This window comes from Aedes aegypti, chromosome 1 (assembly GCF_002204515.2).
Source record: "Aedes aegypti strain LVP_AGWG chromosome 1, AaegL5.0 Primary Assembly, whole genome shotgun sequence".
NCBI lineage: Eukaryota > Metazoa > Arthropoda > Insecta > Diptera > Culicidae > Aedes > Aedes aegypti.
In genome coordinates, this window is record NC_035107.1 from 76,177,725 (window position 1) to 76,197,103 (window position 19,379).

Sequence of the window (19,379 nt, forward strand, 5' to 3'; positions counted from 1 at the left end):
CAAAATAACTGATTTTTTGGGTCCACCCTAAGTTAAAACTTTAAGAATCAATTTACCTAGCTCAAATGAAAAGTTAGATCAAATGTGTCTTCGACAAAGTTATTCAAAATAACACTTCTGAAGTTCTTCAAGCCACAAATTTCCTTCCTGCAATATTCTAGCCATAAATTTCACCAACCAAAAAAGTTTGAGTCAAAAAAATGAGGGCCACATTATTCAACTTTTTTTTTTCAAAGATGCTGTTGCGACTCTGGCAACCCCGCCGAAAACAGAACGAGCGAACGTCTGACGGAACGGGAGAACAAAAGTAGAAACGTCTAGTATAGATTGCCTACGAAAAGGGGCGATCCATTAATTACGTCAGCCAATTTTCAAGGTTTTTCGAAACCCCCCTCCCCCCCCCATGATAAGATGTTTTGTATGATAATAAAAAATTAATTGGATGGAGCGTAAGAATTCTGGAACCATTGCATCTTGAAAGACCACGAAATTGTAGCGTTTTGAAAAGTTGGTTTCGACACCTGGTACTGTATGTACCGACTCTTCTCCGCTGTTGACGAACACCTTAAAAACAGTGTCAAGAAAACAATCAACTTAAAACTTTTATAAACACATTTCAAGATGTTTGTAATGATTTCTCCAAGACGAAATCCACACCACTATTATAATCCTCGTGAATGACTTCCAACTCATACTGCTTATGATTTACCAATCCTAAAGCCATCGATTGTGATTCAATGATTTCATTATATTTCATCGAAATATCGTTTTCGACGCAATTTGTCACATAAACATCTTAATTTATTCGAAACGGTCTAGTGAACAAGCAACTGCAAAAAAAAGCCTGAAGCCCTAAAACAAAGTATACGCCAATCTGCTGATACTTGTCAACACCTAGCAGCCGCCGGGCATAAATTCGCAATATAGGGTGAAAGATAATAAATAGATATGACTCGGAAAAACAAGTCTATTCATGCGAAGATTTTGTATGAAATATTCATGCGAGCATATTATACCCATACATATTTTTATATGTGTGCTGTAACAACCGCCCGCCGTCTTCATCGTTTCATCGATTCGGCGCTTTTTACTTCCCGAGAAGATAACTCCGGGCCAATATTTCAGCCAAACGCGATTTTCTCCTTTGTCTAGGTGGATAATACAGCCGGCCGGGTTCGCTTTTAGTTTCGTTCTGCTGATTAAAGCAAGGTCGGGTCCACTTGATTCTAGGGTGATCAAAATTGCAAAATTTTTAGAGATATGAAAAGTGATAAAAAATGTAAGAGAAATAAATCTAATCGATCTTGGAATGTAACCCAACCTCTTGAAAATGTGACCAAGATTATACAACTTGGTTGCCCTAAGCGCTAAAAGGATGAAAAGGGAAACAAAAAGCCCCGGAGAGGATAAACTGGTACTCAGGAAAGTTACATCTTTCATTATTGATGTCTGGGGTGGTTCGGTAGACTCGACAAACGAGCATAAATAGAAAGCGCCGGTGTACGGAAGGTAGGTAAACAGCTGCGGGGACGGGGAGGCAAGCACCCTGACATCACCGGTGCGTGGCGTTTGCTGACGTGGGACCTTTTCCGTACTTCAACATTGAATGTTTGGCGTTATTTTGAGACGGAAGTTTTCCAATACTTTAGACGTCGAAATTTCATTGGACTAAAAGTTTCAGCCTGGAAGGAAATTTAAGGCAGATTATTGGTCACTACACGGTAAAAAGAAGCAAGGTATTATACTCCGAAAAATGACATTTGGCAGTGACGTCAATCCTATCGCAAACTCGTACGAGTGCAAAAGAAAGCAAGGCCTGCTCTCCTTTACTATCCTCAAGGCCTCATGCTTGACGATAGGAATGACGACAAATGTTTTGATGGAAAATCGTTGTTTACTCTTGGGAATAGCCTACTTTGTTGTGTATACCGTGGGTCACTATTTAAGGCGCAAGAGAGAATGGCACAAAAATCAGAACTGAAAAAGCAGTTTTCTCCTTTTAAAACAACAAATTGATGAAAATAAAAACACACAGCCTTTTTATTTGGTTAATAAAAGAGCTGTGTGTTTTTATTTTCTTCGATTTGTCTAATTAAAAAGAGAAAACTGCTTTTTCATATTTGACTTTTGCACCATTTTTACTTGGGCCTTAAGATCTGAGTCTGTTCATAATCCAAGTAAGCAAATTTTTGGTCATTTTATACAACTACCCTTCTCACAACTAGTTGACATAAAATCATATAACAATTTGTGTTTTAGTGGTTTAGAAACAGGATAAGATCGAGTTCTAGGTTTCGATTGTCTGTCGGGATTTGTTGCTCAGATTTATGCGGTCTCAGTTATTGAAATGTTAGATTCAGTTGAGGCCAGGTTGAAGCAAGGGTCTACTCACTTGTTCCCGAGAGAAATTATCTAGTTATGATATGTTTCATAATAAAAAATAAGAATATTATGAAATTTACTACTGTTTGACAGTTCGTTTTTCAAAGATTTAAAACATTTGTGTTTTTTAGTATTGTTTGATCCTTCGACCTGGTTGCTTGCTCCTGCGGGGGCGAGTGACGGGGGCAGGATCAAACATATCGCGCGTCGTTCGCGAACCACGGTGGAATAGTATCACGGATCGCGTTAGTAGTGTTTCATCCTTTGATCTTGTCGCTTGCTCCTGTGGGGCGAGCGACGAACACTTGTTCGGCGTTCAATGCTTTTATCGAGTAATATCGCGAATCCGGTTAGGCGCATTAATTTCAAATTATATATATATCGTTTACCAAAACGAATCCTTTACCCAAACCTTTCCCATATCCAAACTCCCAGTGTCTACTTGTGGAAGTGCAGAGGACTCCTCGGCTTCCGTAAAGCAAGTAACACGTCAACATTTCCCTCCCATCCCTAAATTGACCTGCTTTCGGACGCAGCCGGCGCCATTATTGTTTGTTATAATAATGAGAGCACCAGTACTTACACATTGAGGATGCTACTGATCCCGAGTAGTGTCTGTTGGTTCCCTGTGTAAGTACAGCTGTTCTTGCAATAACGGAGTAGCATCTGCGGGCGGTCAATCATGCTCATGCTCATGCTCATTAAAAACATTTGTGTTATAATTCTCATTGAAAAATAAATTACTTAAATTATTAAAAATACATCTTTAAGAGCTTTCTCTTCTTCTCCCTTTCTTACGCAACCAATCACTTCGCACTATAAAAGCAGACCGATTCCTGCTGCTTCGTTCATTCTTCTTTTTGCCGTCGGACTGTAAACACAGTCGAACGAGTCATTTTCATTTTGCGTTGGAAACCGCGTCTCATTTCTATTTGAAAAATTGAAAGCGGAGGACGCAAGGCTCATTTAGAGCATTGTAAAGAACATCATCTCGCCGCTCGGAGAAGTATCCCACCAATGTTTTTAGCAATCACGGTAGTCGACACGTTTTCGCTGATATTCAGCAGCGCTTACTTTGAACATTCACAAACGAGCGATCAAACGAATGTCGGAAAGCAAAATGTCAATTGAATGCCTCTGACCACGATAGTTTCGTTAGGAAACGTTACGGTTTTGTTTGTTTGTGTCATTTTTTGTAATAAGCGCTACTTTCACTGTATGTGTGTCACATTCGACATAACTAGCAAAAACAAATCAAGAGACGAACCAGCCAAGGGCTGAAAGTCTTGTTAATAAAGAAAATTCAATTCATTCAAAAACAAATCGGATCATAACATGAATAGTATCATTATATGATCCAATTTGTCTGAATTCTATGCAAAACTTATGTTTTTGCAAATGTTATCGTGTCAGACAATTTTCAATTGACAGTTTTTTTTTGTTTTTCCTTGATGTTCATTCTACCGCTCGTGCTGTATGTGAGAGGTGACGGCAGCGGATGAATGCAGCAAGGTAAAATGACTGCTGACCATGGCAACGAAACGAACGTCGCGCAAAGTGAATGGATCATTGAAGGTAGTTTTTGCGAGTGCTCACCGCATCAAAACAAAGGCGCCACTGTATATGGGATTTAACATTGTGACAGCATTGCTGTTCTGTCAAACACACAAGATTACGGTGGCGCTATCTATGCTTTCCATAGCGGCCGTTTTGGTTATTTTAATGATCCATTGGGCGAGGAACTGTCAACCTGTGCGCCGTCAAATCAACTGGTGTATCATCCTGCCTAATAATCTGCAGCAACTTGTTAATGTCCATCTTGACAGCCGCATATCTAACAGAACAATCGGCCCTTTTTAGGAAAAAAAATGTGTACAAAAGAGTTAATGGTGTAATATTTTCTAATTTGTTTACCACATACTTGCTTTTTTATTTTATTTCATCTCGCAGCATCAAACAATATCTGAGTTATGTTTCCGAGGACGCTACTGCAGTGCCGTTGGGATGCAATAACAGCACAATGTACATCCCTTGCCAAGACATCACTTTCATATACCCTATCTCCCAGATCAGAAAACGGAGGATTAAAAAGGAGGAGCATCATCTGCTATTCTAAGGGTATAGAGCATTCCTCCTACGTTGAATACCGTTTCATTCTATTTTCAAATTCGAGCTGGTAGGAGCTCCTAGTGAGAGGCTGAGCATCGGTACAGTCAAGAAGCAAACCCGTAAGGCACCCATATCCAAAGTCTCCTGATCTGCTGATCCGAGAAGCTGCCAATCCAGCGTCTGGTTTGACAAATCAGAAAATCTTGCATACGTTTACATACGGCAATCAACTAATAAAATCCAAATAGTGATATCTACCGATGACATAATCAAAGCTGACATCGATCCTTTTCAGGGTCAATGTTTCGTATATTGTTTATCATGTCATTCACAACAACCAGTGAATGAATATTCTTGAAGATCGCCAGCCCACAATAGATACGATACTGTTCAATATTCTTTTATTGAATAAATTTGTAAACGTACCTATAAACGCATACCGTTTTGACTCATATTCCGAACACTTAAGGCCATCAGTGGCTTTAAATGCATCTGACAGGCATAAATTAGCTGATATTTGTGAAAATTTGAATTTTTTCACAAAGTCTAACAGTTTAAATGAACAACTTCTTCAGCGAACCTTACAGCTGGTTCGCTGAAGAAGTTGTTCATTTCAACTGGTTTACTATTGTTTTTACGAAAAAGTATGGAACAACATTTTGATTCAAATGCCGAACACTTTGTGCATTCTGCCTCATAATCCGAACACCTTGATTAAAATTCTAAACAGCACGAATAAATCATATTCAAACGAAAAAAAAAATCGCAAATAAATTCATCTGAGCTAGTTTTACAGGTCTCGAGCTAGAAAATCATCACTATTCCCGAGGAAGAAAATAGAAAGACGTTAAAATTGAATTGCAATTGACTGCCATTTCCTGGTAATTTCATGACATATTTCAGCGAAACATTTCAACAAAATCGCTAAAACTGAGTGTTCGGAATATGAGTCTGTTCGGAATTTGAGACAAAACGGTACTATAATAATACTTACAAACATTCTAGCAATGATCGAGCGGAAAGGATGGTTCTTGTGGCAATATATTGCTGTGTGCGTTTGAAATGCAAATATCAAATGCGGGAACACCAAACGCGGTAAGATTTTTCACAAAAAAGGCGAAGTCAAAGATGGCTTTTCTTTGCTAGGTTGGCGGTGATATGAATCACGGTTGCTAGGTGTCCTTTGATTAGTTTGTGTTACCGCATTTGGACAAGATTTGCACGTCAAACGCAAACAGCAATATGATCCAAAAAAGTTGCTACTCGACCCGGACGTTAGGAAAATGGACATTGACTTATTGACTAACTTCTTTTTTGTTTATTTGTCGTTATATTTGTTTGAGTGAGAACCAAATACCTTCAGATATCATTACCCTCTCTTGAGAGATTTTTGAAATTTTACCACCGATTACGGTCACGTCTCTAGTTTTCATATGTGATAAAAAAATATGATATTGGCCACATGGTTCCGGAGTTATTTCGGGGTGCAGGGGGGTATGATTTTTTCCAGATGATGGTCCACTTACAAAATGCTTAGAAACGTTAATTTCGACATGTCATTCTTCATGATTTATTGAAACGAGCTCACTGTAAACCATTAAGGACATTTCTGATTATGGCCGTATTTCAGAAGTCTTCTGGACACTTGGTTCCTCTAGGGAAGTGGCCATATATGGAGCGGTTATGAAACAAGGCTTGCGACACATCAATCGACAAGATTTCACCAATAAAGTACCGTTACGACCCATACTCCGAACACTTAAGGCCAAGAGTGACTCTAAATGTTTGTGATAGGCATAAATTAGCAGATATTTGTGAAAATGTTAATTTCTTCACAAGGTAAAAATGTTTATTTAAACCAGTGCTTCCCAAACTTTTTCAACTTTCGCCCCCTTAAGGCCAACATTTATCTGGAATCGCCCCCCTGATGTCACTTCAATATTTCATTTGAATAAGTGCTTTACGTCAAAAAAATATCTTTGGCTCGCATGTCCACAGAATCATGCACTACTGGATTGCAATTTCAACAATATTTTGAGTACTTTACAGGCTACTAATTCAGTTCCGATACAAGTTCGACCCAGTTTGAACTATTTGAATCTAATATAGGCGCCAAATTGTGACGTAGTTGGGGGATGATTTGTTAACTGTGATTTCTAAAATAACTGCAATAATTTTCAGAAATTGTGAATAATAAATGTTAGACGTTTTTGGAAACCTTTTTTTTTCAATCAATCCAAAAACACTGAACAAATATGTGAAAATCCAGAATGTTTTTCAACTCATATTTGAATGCAATATATAACACCAAGACAAAAATGTCTCTACAATGACTTGTACCAAAAGAAATTATAAAAATGAGTGTAACTGAAACTTCAAAATAGTTACCGTAGATTTTTTTCTGTAAAAAAGCTGGATATCAATGAAAGAAATATCAGCCACCTAACCTGAAAGTTCCCACATAAAAGAAATACTTATATGACATATTGGGAATTTATAAAAACTTCTCTGAAAATTCTCAGATACATGCTTTGTACATCCAAAATAAGGACTGTTCATTTTATAAAGTGGACACTTTGTTTATGCTATATCTTTTTTATTTATTGATAAAATCGTAATCGGTTTTCTGTGTATCGTTGACCTATTATTCTAAAATGCTATGAAAATATAAAATCTTTGAAAATGCTTTTGGTTGAAGAGCTAAAAAGTTTTTCCAAAAACTCTTAAAAAAAGCTGTCCGTCAAAGTTTAACATTATTTTTCGCAAAACAAAAATCCTTATTTTTATGAACAAATTGTATGTTTGTATCCTTTACTATTCTACTAAAGGTAAAGCTTTAAAAATATCAATTATATTCTACTATTCTATGACATTAGGTAACTTTAGTGATTTACCCATTTATGGCCAAATTTGCTGATACATCATCCTTTCACTCCCAGCAAAAGAGAAAAGTAAAAAGCGTGTTCAAAACTAGTTTGGATTACTAAAGAAACTATATTAGTATAAACGAAAGCTAAATCGTGAGATTAAACTACAGTCTTAAGTATAAATTTTACTGTTTATGGTAGTTTTACTAAAAAGTCTCATACTTTTAAAATCATGTACGCATATTTATCGATCTACAGCAAATTGTAAACAGTTTTCTCCGAATTTTTCAATTGGTAATCTCAGAATAACATATTATGAAAATAATATGTGGAAAATAAAATCGATTTTATTACAGCAGTGTTGCCAATTTTGATGATTGTCAATGTACTTTGATAGGTCTTCTAAGAATAAAACAATTGTGTTTCTGTTGTGCTTTGAATGTAACGTGGGGACTTACTAAGTAACTCTATGAAGGCGTAAGTTATTTTTCATATTAAAACTATATTAGGACTTCCGTCAGGACGTACTTTTACACAAAAAATTCTACTCATATCAATTCCCATCAAATTAAAAAAAAAATTCTTTCAAAATATACGGGAAAATCGATTTTATTATACCTGTAAAATTGTTGCTCCAAAAATAACTTGATTTTTTCCATCAGGCTTCTGATTGATGATGCTTTCGAAGAACAAGCCTTTTTTGAAAATAGAAAATATAAATTATCGAATTTTCCAGCAAATTTCTTACAATCATTGATTTTGATAACCTCAAAAAATCGACCGATCTAATCGTTGTTCCATATTCGTGTGAAATTTAATTATTTAGGAGAATTTTTATTATCACAACATTGTACAATACTAGTCGAACGATGTGCAAAAAACCGATTGAAATTTCATTGATTAATAAGAAAGATACAGCATGCACAAGGTGTCCACTTTATAAAATGAACAGTCCTTATGTTGTGCTTTAAATGTTATCTGTGACTGTTATCTGTGACCTTGTTAAATTTTCAAATACCGACCATTCTTAAAACTATTTATTAAAAATCCTGAATGCATAACATGTGTTTTACAATTATCAAGTGTGGTCTATTATAATTTTAAAATGTCCTTGATTGGAGATATATCGATCCAAGGTTAAATATTCCAGGAATTAGTTAAGTTTGGAATTGATTAACCTTCAGATGTGTGTCCTAATAGGGTTATGAGTAATTATTATCAAATTCTCCCGTGTTAGCCTTTTCGCCCCCTTTCTGGATTTTTCGCCCCCCAAATTCTGTTTTACAAATTTTCGCCCCCTTGAGCCTGAAAATCGCCCCCAGGGGGGCGAATTCACCCACTTTGGGAATCACTTATTTAAACCTTTACTTAAAAATATGAAACAACATTTTGATTCTAATGCCAAACCCTGTGTCCATTGTCTCATATTCCGAACTTCTTGATCAAATTCAAAACAGCACGAATAAATCGTATTCAAATTAATAATTTCGCAAAAAAAATATCTGATTTAGTTTTACTGACCATGAACTAGAGAATCATCACCACCCCCCCTGTGCGACCCATCAATTTTCTTCGAGAATTGACGATTCAAGTATGCTGAAGACTATTTGAATGGTTTTTTGTCCTAATGACCACAATATGGAAGTTGTCCGGGCACCTGCTTCCTTGGGGATTGTGTTCATAAATATATAAGTTATGGAATAGGACTTGCGGCGTATCAGTGGTCAAGAAGTCAGGAATCAAGTATGTTGAAGACTATTTCAAGCATTTTTTATTATATTGACCACCTCCTAAGGGTTTTGACATTCTTCCCGTTTTTAATTTGTTCGTCATGTAATTTGTTAACCGTGAGCGGAAATAGGAACACTTGAATAAAGTAACAAATGCAATTAAATATATTTTTATGAAAGATTTTTCTTTTGATTCTTTTTATTTTGCCGTTGATTACCTATACTTTGAGCTACATCGTGGCATAAAATAGTACTGATCGTCGCAATAGTTATTTTATAATAAACATTTGAATACTTAACATTTCTTAAATGAGCGGAATTTGGTGCACTGGTGGTATCTATATTTCGTTTGATTTTGCTGATTTTACGCTCAGACAACAGACTGTAAAACTTCCCATCATTTGACATCAGCAAGTGCTGTGACCCAAAAATTGATGAACCATCTCACCACTCCGGTGGTTCATTCCCATTGCTTTTTCGGGGTCGATGTTCAATTTCCTCTCCCTATAATAACAATAATCATACTAATGAAATTAATGGCTGACATTGACATTCATTGTCGGTGTCAGCCGGACTGATAGTCAAACATTTACAGGGCAGATGAGGACAGAGCGGAAAATCGCCTAAAGTAATTATACTCATTCTGATGGTGATTCCACGCTTATCCCATCGAAAGAGCTGAAGTCAGGTCAATTGGGCACTCTTTGTTCACGTTCAATATATATGATAAAACCGACCGATAAAAATTTATATGTTTTATCTCCGTCATCCAAAGCACTCCATTTGGGTCTATAAAATTGAGGCCACTTGCATGGTATTTGGACCGAGGCGTAACAACCGTGACCTTCGTCGAGTTCAAAAGTCCATTTAGCTGAATCAATAAATAAACATCAATTTCCCCCCTTTTATTTCCCTCAACCCAACCCAACACTCGCTGCTGAAACACATAGAAGTAAAATTGATTTCCACTTACCTCGATACACAATGCCCGGAACAATTCCATTAGCGGTGTCAAACACGTCATGAACAACGTGAACCTGCAGGTGCGTCCCGCCGTCAACATCCTTGTCCTTGTCAACCCGTACAATCTTATCGTCTGGCTTCAGATAATCCTCGCCATTCCTCGGGCAAGGTCCCACCCCTGCTGGTGGATGGCCCTCCTCTGTCGCCCTTTCCTCGCCCCCCTCGGGTTCACTGAGTTGGTTCTCGCTTTGGAGCTGTTCTCCAATGCCCAACGCTTCACTTTCCCCGGCTTCAGCAAGCAGTACGCTACTGCTGGACGATTCACTGCTGACGTCACCTACGAACTGTTCCAAATCATCCCCGCGGACTGTGTCCTCTTCCGGCGGTGAATCCAGAACGTCGTTCGACGTCAACGGTGAACGGCTCTCGCCATCGACGGTGTCATCTTTGGTCACGATGTAGGTCGGCGTTTCTCCCGGCAGAGGTTCTCCGTGGTCGGCGTTCGACAGCTGCATGACTCCGGGTGGTCCCGGGGATCGTCCCGGGGCAGGGTCACCCCCACCGTTGGCCGCATTCTGGCCTCCGGCAAAGGCAGCAGCGCCCAGCACTGTGCAGCCGATTATGAACAGAATCACCGTTTGCTTCATTTTTTGTATGACAGGCCACGGCCACTCACCGTCTCACTGGACAGTAATGCTGAGTGGGATTATTTTTCTACTTTTGCTTTACTTCTAGCTTTTTTACACACGAAGCACTCACACGAACGCGCGTGCACTCAAATTGGATTAGAATCGGTTTCTTGTCACATTTCTTCTGGTTCCGCGGTTACAGCCGCGAGAAGTTTCTACAATGGAAGGATCGGAGATGGGAGAAATTGAATTAGTGCATTATATTCGTCATTGGATAGCAGGAAATTAAACCGGAAATCGGTTAGAAATTAAATTTAATGTTTGCCTCACTTGAATTGCAGAATGCCAAAACCATAAGGCACCCAAAACTGAATGATATGAACATTATGTACTATTATGTCTAGAAGAATATGATGCCAACCACTTTTAATCCGTACCAAGTTCTGGGGAAGTATATTTTTGTTTAGTTTGTGTCCAGATTATTCAAAATACCACAGGTAGTCGAAGTGGTAAACGCGTAGCTATTCAGCAAGACCAAGCAGAGGATTGTGAGTTCAAATCCCACTAATCGAGAATCTTATCGTAGAGGAAATTTTCGCGACTTCCTAGGACATAGAGTATCTTCGTACTTTTGCCCCGCAATATAGGGTGTCCCACAAAGTATGGGCACGACTTCACCATACTGCCATTTCAAGACTAATGAAGATAAACATCTGTTTATTACACATTTGATAACTGTACGCAACAATAGTAGATTGCGATTTTTTAATGAATGATTTAATTGTAGTTGTGTTGATTACGTAACACTTCTTTGAAGCATCTCTTATAAGTCTTGCACAAATCGCGTTATTTTTGAGCGACTTTGTTTTACAAAATTTGTTCTATGTCTGAAAGTGCGTATAGTGAAAATCTAAAAAAAAAATATTTATCAGTGGCGATGTGATAATGGAGCGGACTATTGGACTATCACTTATTCAAATTGAAATTTTAAACTTAAGCAAGTGAAATTTGAATTGGAACTAAAATCCGATTTCATTTATGGTCGATTTGAAAATGGTCAACAAACAAATTCTTGTATTTACCTAAAACATGAACAAATCGAAAACTAATGTTGCCTGTTCCAAAGAATAGGGATTAATCTTTCGTAAATCTGAAATTTATTATTTTTATTACTATTAAAAATACCTGAAGAGTTATAACTTCGTGATGCTGTCTTATGTGGCAATAAATATACAAGATTTTTCGAATTTTACCATTTTTTTTAAGTGTTCTCTAAACAAAGCCAAATGAAATTTCAAACAAAAATTTATGTAAAACATCCTTGATACAATGTACTTGAATTCACCACGACGAAAGATTTGGATAAAAACATATTTAAATAGTTATTTTTTAACAAGAACAAAATGTAGGGTCTGTGCTGACCATTCTTATGATTTTCTAAAATCAAATTTTTTAATGTAAACGATTATTATATCAAACAAATTTATCACAGATGCTGGTTGAAATGACCAATAGAAAAATACAAAAATGTAAAAATATTTGATTGTTTGGAAAAGTACTATGATTTTCTTTATCAAAGTCGTGCCCATACTTTCTGGGACACCCTATATACGAATGGAAAAAATGGTCAATTGACAAAGAAAGCTCTCGATTAAAAAAAAAACGATCAACTTATAGGACATAAACTTCGTAGCTGCTACTCCATGATCAATCAGGATAATGATATAGCACAAAAAACCCACTCCGATGAAGCTTGGGTTCTTGATTTTTACTGTCTTCAATGTACAATCACATTACCTTTATACAGTACTGACCCGATTTTACCAGCCCCAGATTTTGTCAGCTATTTGACCCGATTTTGTCAGCCTATTTTAAGTATATCAAAAAAAATGTCTTCGTCATGTTTTATTACGTTTTCATTAAAACCGATGATAATGTTCGACGCATGGGCGTAGCCAGTGGATGCAATGGCAATGCCTCCTTCCCTCTGTACGATAAAATAATTTTACTTTTAGTATCAGTAAATCGTACTTCGTAACTAAACAACCTAACAATTATTGGATAAAATTGAAAAACACAGTCGAGATCACGAAAAATAAACTAGGTGAATTCCTCCAAGAAATTCTCTTAATACTTTAAAAATTATTCTATGGAATCTTGATGAAACTTTTTTCTCAAAAATATTCATGTAATATTTTTATAAATTGTTCCAGAAACATACTAGGTACATTAAAGAGATTTTTCAAAGTAATCGTACAAGATAAAATTTCTTCATGCGTTCCCTCTTAAACTCGTCTAAAAACTACACCCGGAATTCCCATAAAGTAATTTAAATTTTTAAGGAATAATTTCATCTACTTTAATTTCTTGTTACAATCTTACGAGCTTTTCTTCAGTAATATTTATCTCGAAATAATTCTTTAAAATTTGATCTTAATGTTTCAATGGGATACTGTTTTGAATAACTCCATAAGCTCTTGATAGGATTTCTTCAAAATTACATTTCGTTCAAACTTGCTTATAATATTCTCAATAGAGTTTGGCCTAGGATATATTTTTTTTTAATAGTTTTCAAATTCCTCTCAAAACTGTCTTAGCAATTCCTTTGATTTCACTTCTGAAATTTTGGCAAAATTGCTAGGATTATTGAAGGACTCTTACGACGAATTCCATCCAGAATGAGTCGAAAAAAATCAAAATCGTGCTCGATAGTCTTCGATTTTGATTAAACTTTGCACCTGTTTTTGGTATGGTAGAATAAGTGTTTTCCATAGAAAAATTGACCATTTTGACTCAAGCGTAACTTTTGAAAATGGCCTATAATTTTTTGCATGCAACTTATTTGAAAAATTCTAACTTTCGAAACTGTTGACCTTAGAGAAAAATGATCTATGAAGAAGTTGTAGTAAACCGTTTGGACTATTAGAAAAAAATATATACTGAAAAAATATTTTATTTATTTTCATAAAAAAATCTAAAATAAAACTTAAATTTTAAATTACACAAAAACCCAATTTTTAATATTTTTTAAACTTACGCCATAGAATCTTGATAGTGAACAGATGTTTGGGATGGAGAAATTTTTAATAAAAAAGTTTTTCTAAGAATAACTTTTGGTCGATTTTCAAAATTTTGATTTTTTGTCAAAATACGTTCTGATGATACAGTAAGCATCTTGAAACGATTCTAAGTCATAATGATAACATGAATAATTTCGCTAGAAGTAGCCATTTTCGAATTATATCGAGTTTAATGCAGAAAATATTATTTAAATAATCAAATATGCCATTTTCATTAGTTATTCCTGATTTTCCATCAAAGAAAATAATTAAGTGGAAAGAAATATGGTCTTTACTCTCCAAAACGTGTTATGTTTAATGGGGAAACGCGAATAACTTATGAAAATGGCCTATTTTAATATTTAATTAATATTTTTTGCATTAAACTCGATATATTTCGAAAATGGCTTCTAGAAAATTCATTAATATAATCATTATGACTTAGAATTGTTTCAAGATGCTTACTGTATCATCAGCTCCTATTTAAACGACCGTCAGCAAATAGTAAAATTCAATGGGAAAAGATCAAATCCAATACATGTTACATCTGGAGTACCTCAAGGCTCACACTTAGGCCCTCTTCTTTTTATTTTATATGTTAATGACGTTTCTTATATTCTAAACAAACTGAGGGTCCTTATATATGCTGACGACATGAAGCTATTTTTAGAAATAAAGAATGATGACGATCATAATGTTTTTAAGAATGAGATACAAATTTTCTACACGTGGTGCTGCAAAAGTTTATTGTAATTGAATATAAAAAAATGTAACCTCATAAGTTATAGCAAAAAACGAACCACACCAAACATGTCTATTGTTTTAGGAAACGAACATGTAAAAAATTGTGATGAAATAAGAGACTTAGGAGTTATCTTAGACTCAAAACTATCATTTGTAGATCACTATAATGCAATAATTCATAGAGCAGGAAATATGCTCAATTTCATAAAACGATTTGGCCAACACTTTCGTGATCCTTACACATTGAAAATACTTTATGTTGCATATGTAAGATCAATATTAGAATATTGTAGTATTGTTTGGTCACCTTACACAAAAAAACACGAAGAACGTATAGAATCGATACAAAAGCAGTTTTTATTATACGCACTACGTAATTTAGGCTGGTCAGTACTTCCTCTACCATCATATGAATCACGATGCATGCTTATCAATATGAAATCACTGAAAGTGCGTCGTGATTATGCTATGGTTTCTTTTGTTAACGATATTGTTTCACAGCGCATTGATTCTGCTGATATACTTTCAAAACTGAATTTTTATACTCCAACTCGTCACTTACGCAATCGTTACTTGTTCACAGTAGGTCATCATCGCACGAACTACGCTAAATTTAGTCCGTTGAATCAGATGATGACTATATATAATCAGCATTGTGAAATGATTGATGTTAACATGTCTCGAACAAAACTGAAAAAATACTTTTTTGATATACAAAACAATAGTAACTGAGGAATGTATTATGAATCGAGTATACTCAACAAATTTATAATATATAAACACATAGATATTAAGAACACAATGTAATTTAGAATGGTCTACAAAATGCTTGACGTCAAATAAATAAATAAATAAATAAATAAATAGAACGTATTTATTTTGACAAAGAATCAAAATTTTGAAGATCGATCAAATGTTGTTCATAGAAAAACTTTTTTATTAAAAATTTCTCCATCATGGAAATTTGTCCTATACATCTTTTTAGTATCAAGAATCTATGGTGAAAATTAAAAAAATGTTAAAAATGGGGTTTTTGTGTAATTTAAAATTTAAGTTTTATTTTTGATTTTTCTATAACAATAAATAAAATATTTTTTCAGTGTATATTTTTGTTTATAGTCCAAACGGTTCACTACAACTTTTTCATAGAACATTTTTCTCCGAAATCAACAGTTTCCGAGTTAGATTTTTTCAAATAAGTTGCATGCAAAAATTTGTAGGCCATTTTCAGAAGTTACACTTGAGTTGAAATGATCAATTTTTCTATGGAAAACACTTATTCTACCATACCAAAAACATGTGCAAAATTTAATCCAAATCAAAAATGGTCGAGTCCTGTGACTGACCGATTTGACATGGAATCCGTCTTACAGGAATCATCTCACGAGATTTTTCAATAATTCGACCAACAATTAAGATTTGATGCATTTAATCATCCCATATGCATATTAACCCTCTAATACCCAAATTTTTATTTTCGATTTAAATATTATTTTTCGTTATCTAAAATCGTTCTAAACACGTTCTGGGCAATTATTTTTTTTTATTCGTGAATTTTTGAATTTTGGTTTTTGATTTTTATAATTTTTATTTTTGAACATCCCTAGCTTTTTTAATTTTTTCTTGAAGCCTCTTCTGGTTGTTGATTTTTGGCAATAACAAAAATTTAAATTTTTGCGGTACTTTTAAAAATATTAAATTTTCAATTTTTTTTCGGAGCGTATTTTATTTTCCGTGAACTAACGGAAAAACAGGTTTGAAATTATTTTGATACCACCAGGCTCTTCTTTTGTGACAGGTCGATCGTAGAAAAATATAAAAGGTATGATTTTTTATATTACACGTTAAATTAACCCCGGGCATTTATAGGTTATATAAGAATACAATTTTTCAAACAATTTTCAAAAATACAAAAAAGTTTCAAAAGTCACAAAAAACTTTTCTTACATGCGTGTTATGAGTCAAGGTTTAAGCCAAAAATAAAATGATTTTGATTTCCGAGCTACAAAAAAATACACAAAATTCCAAAGTGTACCCCATCTAAAGGCGGGGTTGGGTATTAGAGGGTTAATAATTTCAGATATTTATTGACGACTTCATCGAATGTCATTTATGAATACCTCTAAAAACATACAAAAACGGACAATAAAGAAAATTTCTAAAAATATTACATTTGTGTTTGCATACCATAAGATGCTTTTACAACAATTCCAGGTCAAATTTTTAATGAAATAAAATGTAAAAATGAAATGTAAAATTTCTGAAGTAATTCTATAAAAATCTTTAAAGCACTTGTGGATGAATTTCAAAATATTTTTTTAGGATAATTCATATAGCAATCTCCAGTTGAAATATTCCATGAATTATACTCAAAGGAATTCCAAGAAGACGTTTACAGATGCCATTTTGAAGGAATTTCTAGAAAAAAACCTAAAGGAACTTTCAGTTGATTTTTCAGGAATTTCGGCGTCTCAAGAAAAATTCCTAGATAATTCAATGGTCATGTAGAACTAAGATTTAGATTGATTCCGGTTACCTCAATGACCAGAGAAAATTGCCGATCCAAGGGTTCACTACGAATCGAATCTTCAGAATTTTTCCGATAAGTAATTCTCCAGTACGTTAAATGGACCCTCAATGACTCAAGACGCGTTTAGGACTTTTCTTTACTTACATGAGCATGAGCATGAGCATGAGCATAGATGACCGTACAATTCGTAGTTGCTACTCCGTGATTGACCAGAACAATCGAAATTGCACAGGGAATTAATTAATGGAGCTTGGGATTAGCTTACCATTCTTTAATGTGCACAAATCGAGAGCTCAAATTTTAAAAGTCAATAACGTCGCCGGCCACGTCCTTACGATCATCGGGGAAGGGATGGACTGTTAGTTAGACAACTGTTGTTACTAGAGACCGAGTTCACCTCTGCATCTCCACAGTTGTCATGGTTAGGATATTGGGTTAGATGATACGGTAAAGATCTGGGAGTCACCAATGCACAATGGTCCGAAGGCACCCAAAACCTCAAAAATCAAAGTTGTTTTATCCGAACAGTTATATTTTTCCCGTCTTCCTTAACACTTCCGTGGTTGAAATCCAAAGTTTGAAGCAGATTCATTGGGTTTTGAATTTTATACAGCTCCTTGAGTGGACTGTGGACATCATTTTTCAAGGAAATGAATATTTGCAATCCATCTTTCACAAGCTATTTATGAATTTAGAAAGAGCTCAAGCCGCAATGGTATCTTCAGAGAAGTTGTTTGTGTATACATAAAGTACACCTGAGTTGAATAAAAAATCTCATAAAATTCATACAAAGTGAATTAAAGTTAAAATTGTTCAAAAACCATATTATATTTTAGAAAAGTACCCTAAGACATTAGTAGCCCGCGAATGTTCGCGATGAGAATAAGTTCATTCGAAAGCTAAAAACAAGAGCTTTCAAGTAGGGTACAAATTATTTTGCGAAAACTTGCGATAGACCACTTTCAACGCGTTTGAAGGTGTACGGAGTGCAATTCTAATTAAATAAAAATAATCCTGTGATACGCTAGTACGTGCATTGCAATCACAGTAGCCATGAATTGCATACCGAGAAGAAACGAAAAACTCGCTGCTATCTTCTTCTTCTTGTTTCTGCCCTTACGTCCCAACTGGGACAAAGCCTGTTTCTAAGCAGGCAGGTGTTCTTATGAGCGACTTTCTTCGCCGATTGACCATTTTTGCATGTGTATATCGTGTGGCAGGTACGATGATACTTTATGCTCTGGCAAGTCGAGAAAATTTACTTACCAAAAGACCTTCGACTGGTGGGATTCGAACCCATGATTCTCAGGTTGGTCTAGCTGAATAGCTGCGCGTTTACCTCTAGGACTCTGGGACCCTACGTATACAATATTTTGGTATTATACCTTAATTAAATATTGTCCACACCTGTATTTGATATTATTAGGGTATTGGAATACTTTTAATTCAAATTTGATAGTGACAGTTCAATCAAACACAAATGTGGGCTTCGTAGCCGTGCGGTTAGTGTCACCAGGCATTTAGCCACATCGTGCTAAGGAGTATGGGTTCGATTCCCGCCAGGCCGGAAAGCTTTTCGTGAGGAATGTTCTCCGACTGTACCATTGGGCGTTGCATGCTAGTCCGTTGTCTAGTGTGGTGCTTCCTTCAAAGGGCAAAATGCCCACTGGAAGCATTAATGTGTCGGTGTCTTGTAGAAAAACATTATCTCGGTTATTTAAAAGGTTGAACGAAACTATTTCCTTTGACATGCAGTCTCCAGATAAAATGTAACAAATTGGAAAAATCATTCCCTACGTGGACTTGCTTTTTCTTTTAAAACAAGTATGATAACAGACTGAAGCTATGGACATGACAATCATACTGAAACTGATTAAACGGATGATACAGTCGACTCTCCACAACTCGATGTTATATAACTCAATATACTCTATAAGTCGATGAATTTTTCGGTCCCTTCAAATTTCCATTCATCGTGCTCTCCATAAGTCGATATTTCTATAACCCGATATCTCCACTAGTCGATGTCACGTGAGAGGGAAATTTCTCTCCATAACTCGATATCTATTTTAATTTTTTTTTTATTTGGGGAAACGTGGTCTAATTCTTGCTTGGAGATGATAAAATACTTGCAAGTTGTAATACAAGTTGAAAAACATAAAAATAAAAAAAAAACATTGTCAGTCAAAATAATGCGATTTTTTGAGCATTTCGAAAAAAAAGTTTTCATATAATAGTTTGTAGAGTACAATCAACAAAATAATATTACTTTCTTACAAAGGTGATCATTTATGTATCAGAAATACAGAAATTTGTTCCTTCGATTTTGTGATTTTTTGTTTCGGTACATTCGATAATTCTATAAG

The 19,379-nt window shown here is 35.3% G+C and overlaps 1 protein-coding gene across 1 annotated transcript in view; it reads right to left on the bottom strand.

The window, feature by feature from the left end:
- Positions 1-19,379, bottom strand: part of LOC5574758 — a 454,311-nt gene that overhangs the window by 332,752 nt on the left and 102,180 nt on the right. Inside the window, exon 2 of the mRNA XM_021838542.1 lies at positions 10,062-10,895. Within this exon, the coding sequence (XP_021694234.1) occupies positions 10,062-10,698 (637 nt within the window). The 5' untranslated portion in view covers positions 10,699-10,895. The remainder of the gene's footprint in view (positions 1-10,061; positions 10,896-19,379) is intronic.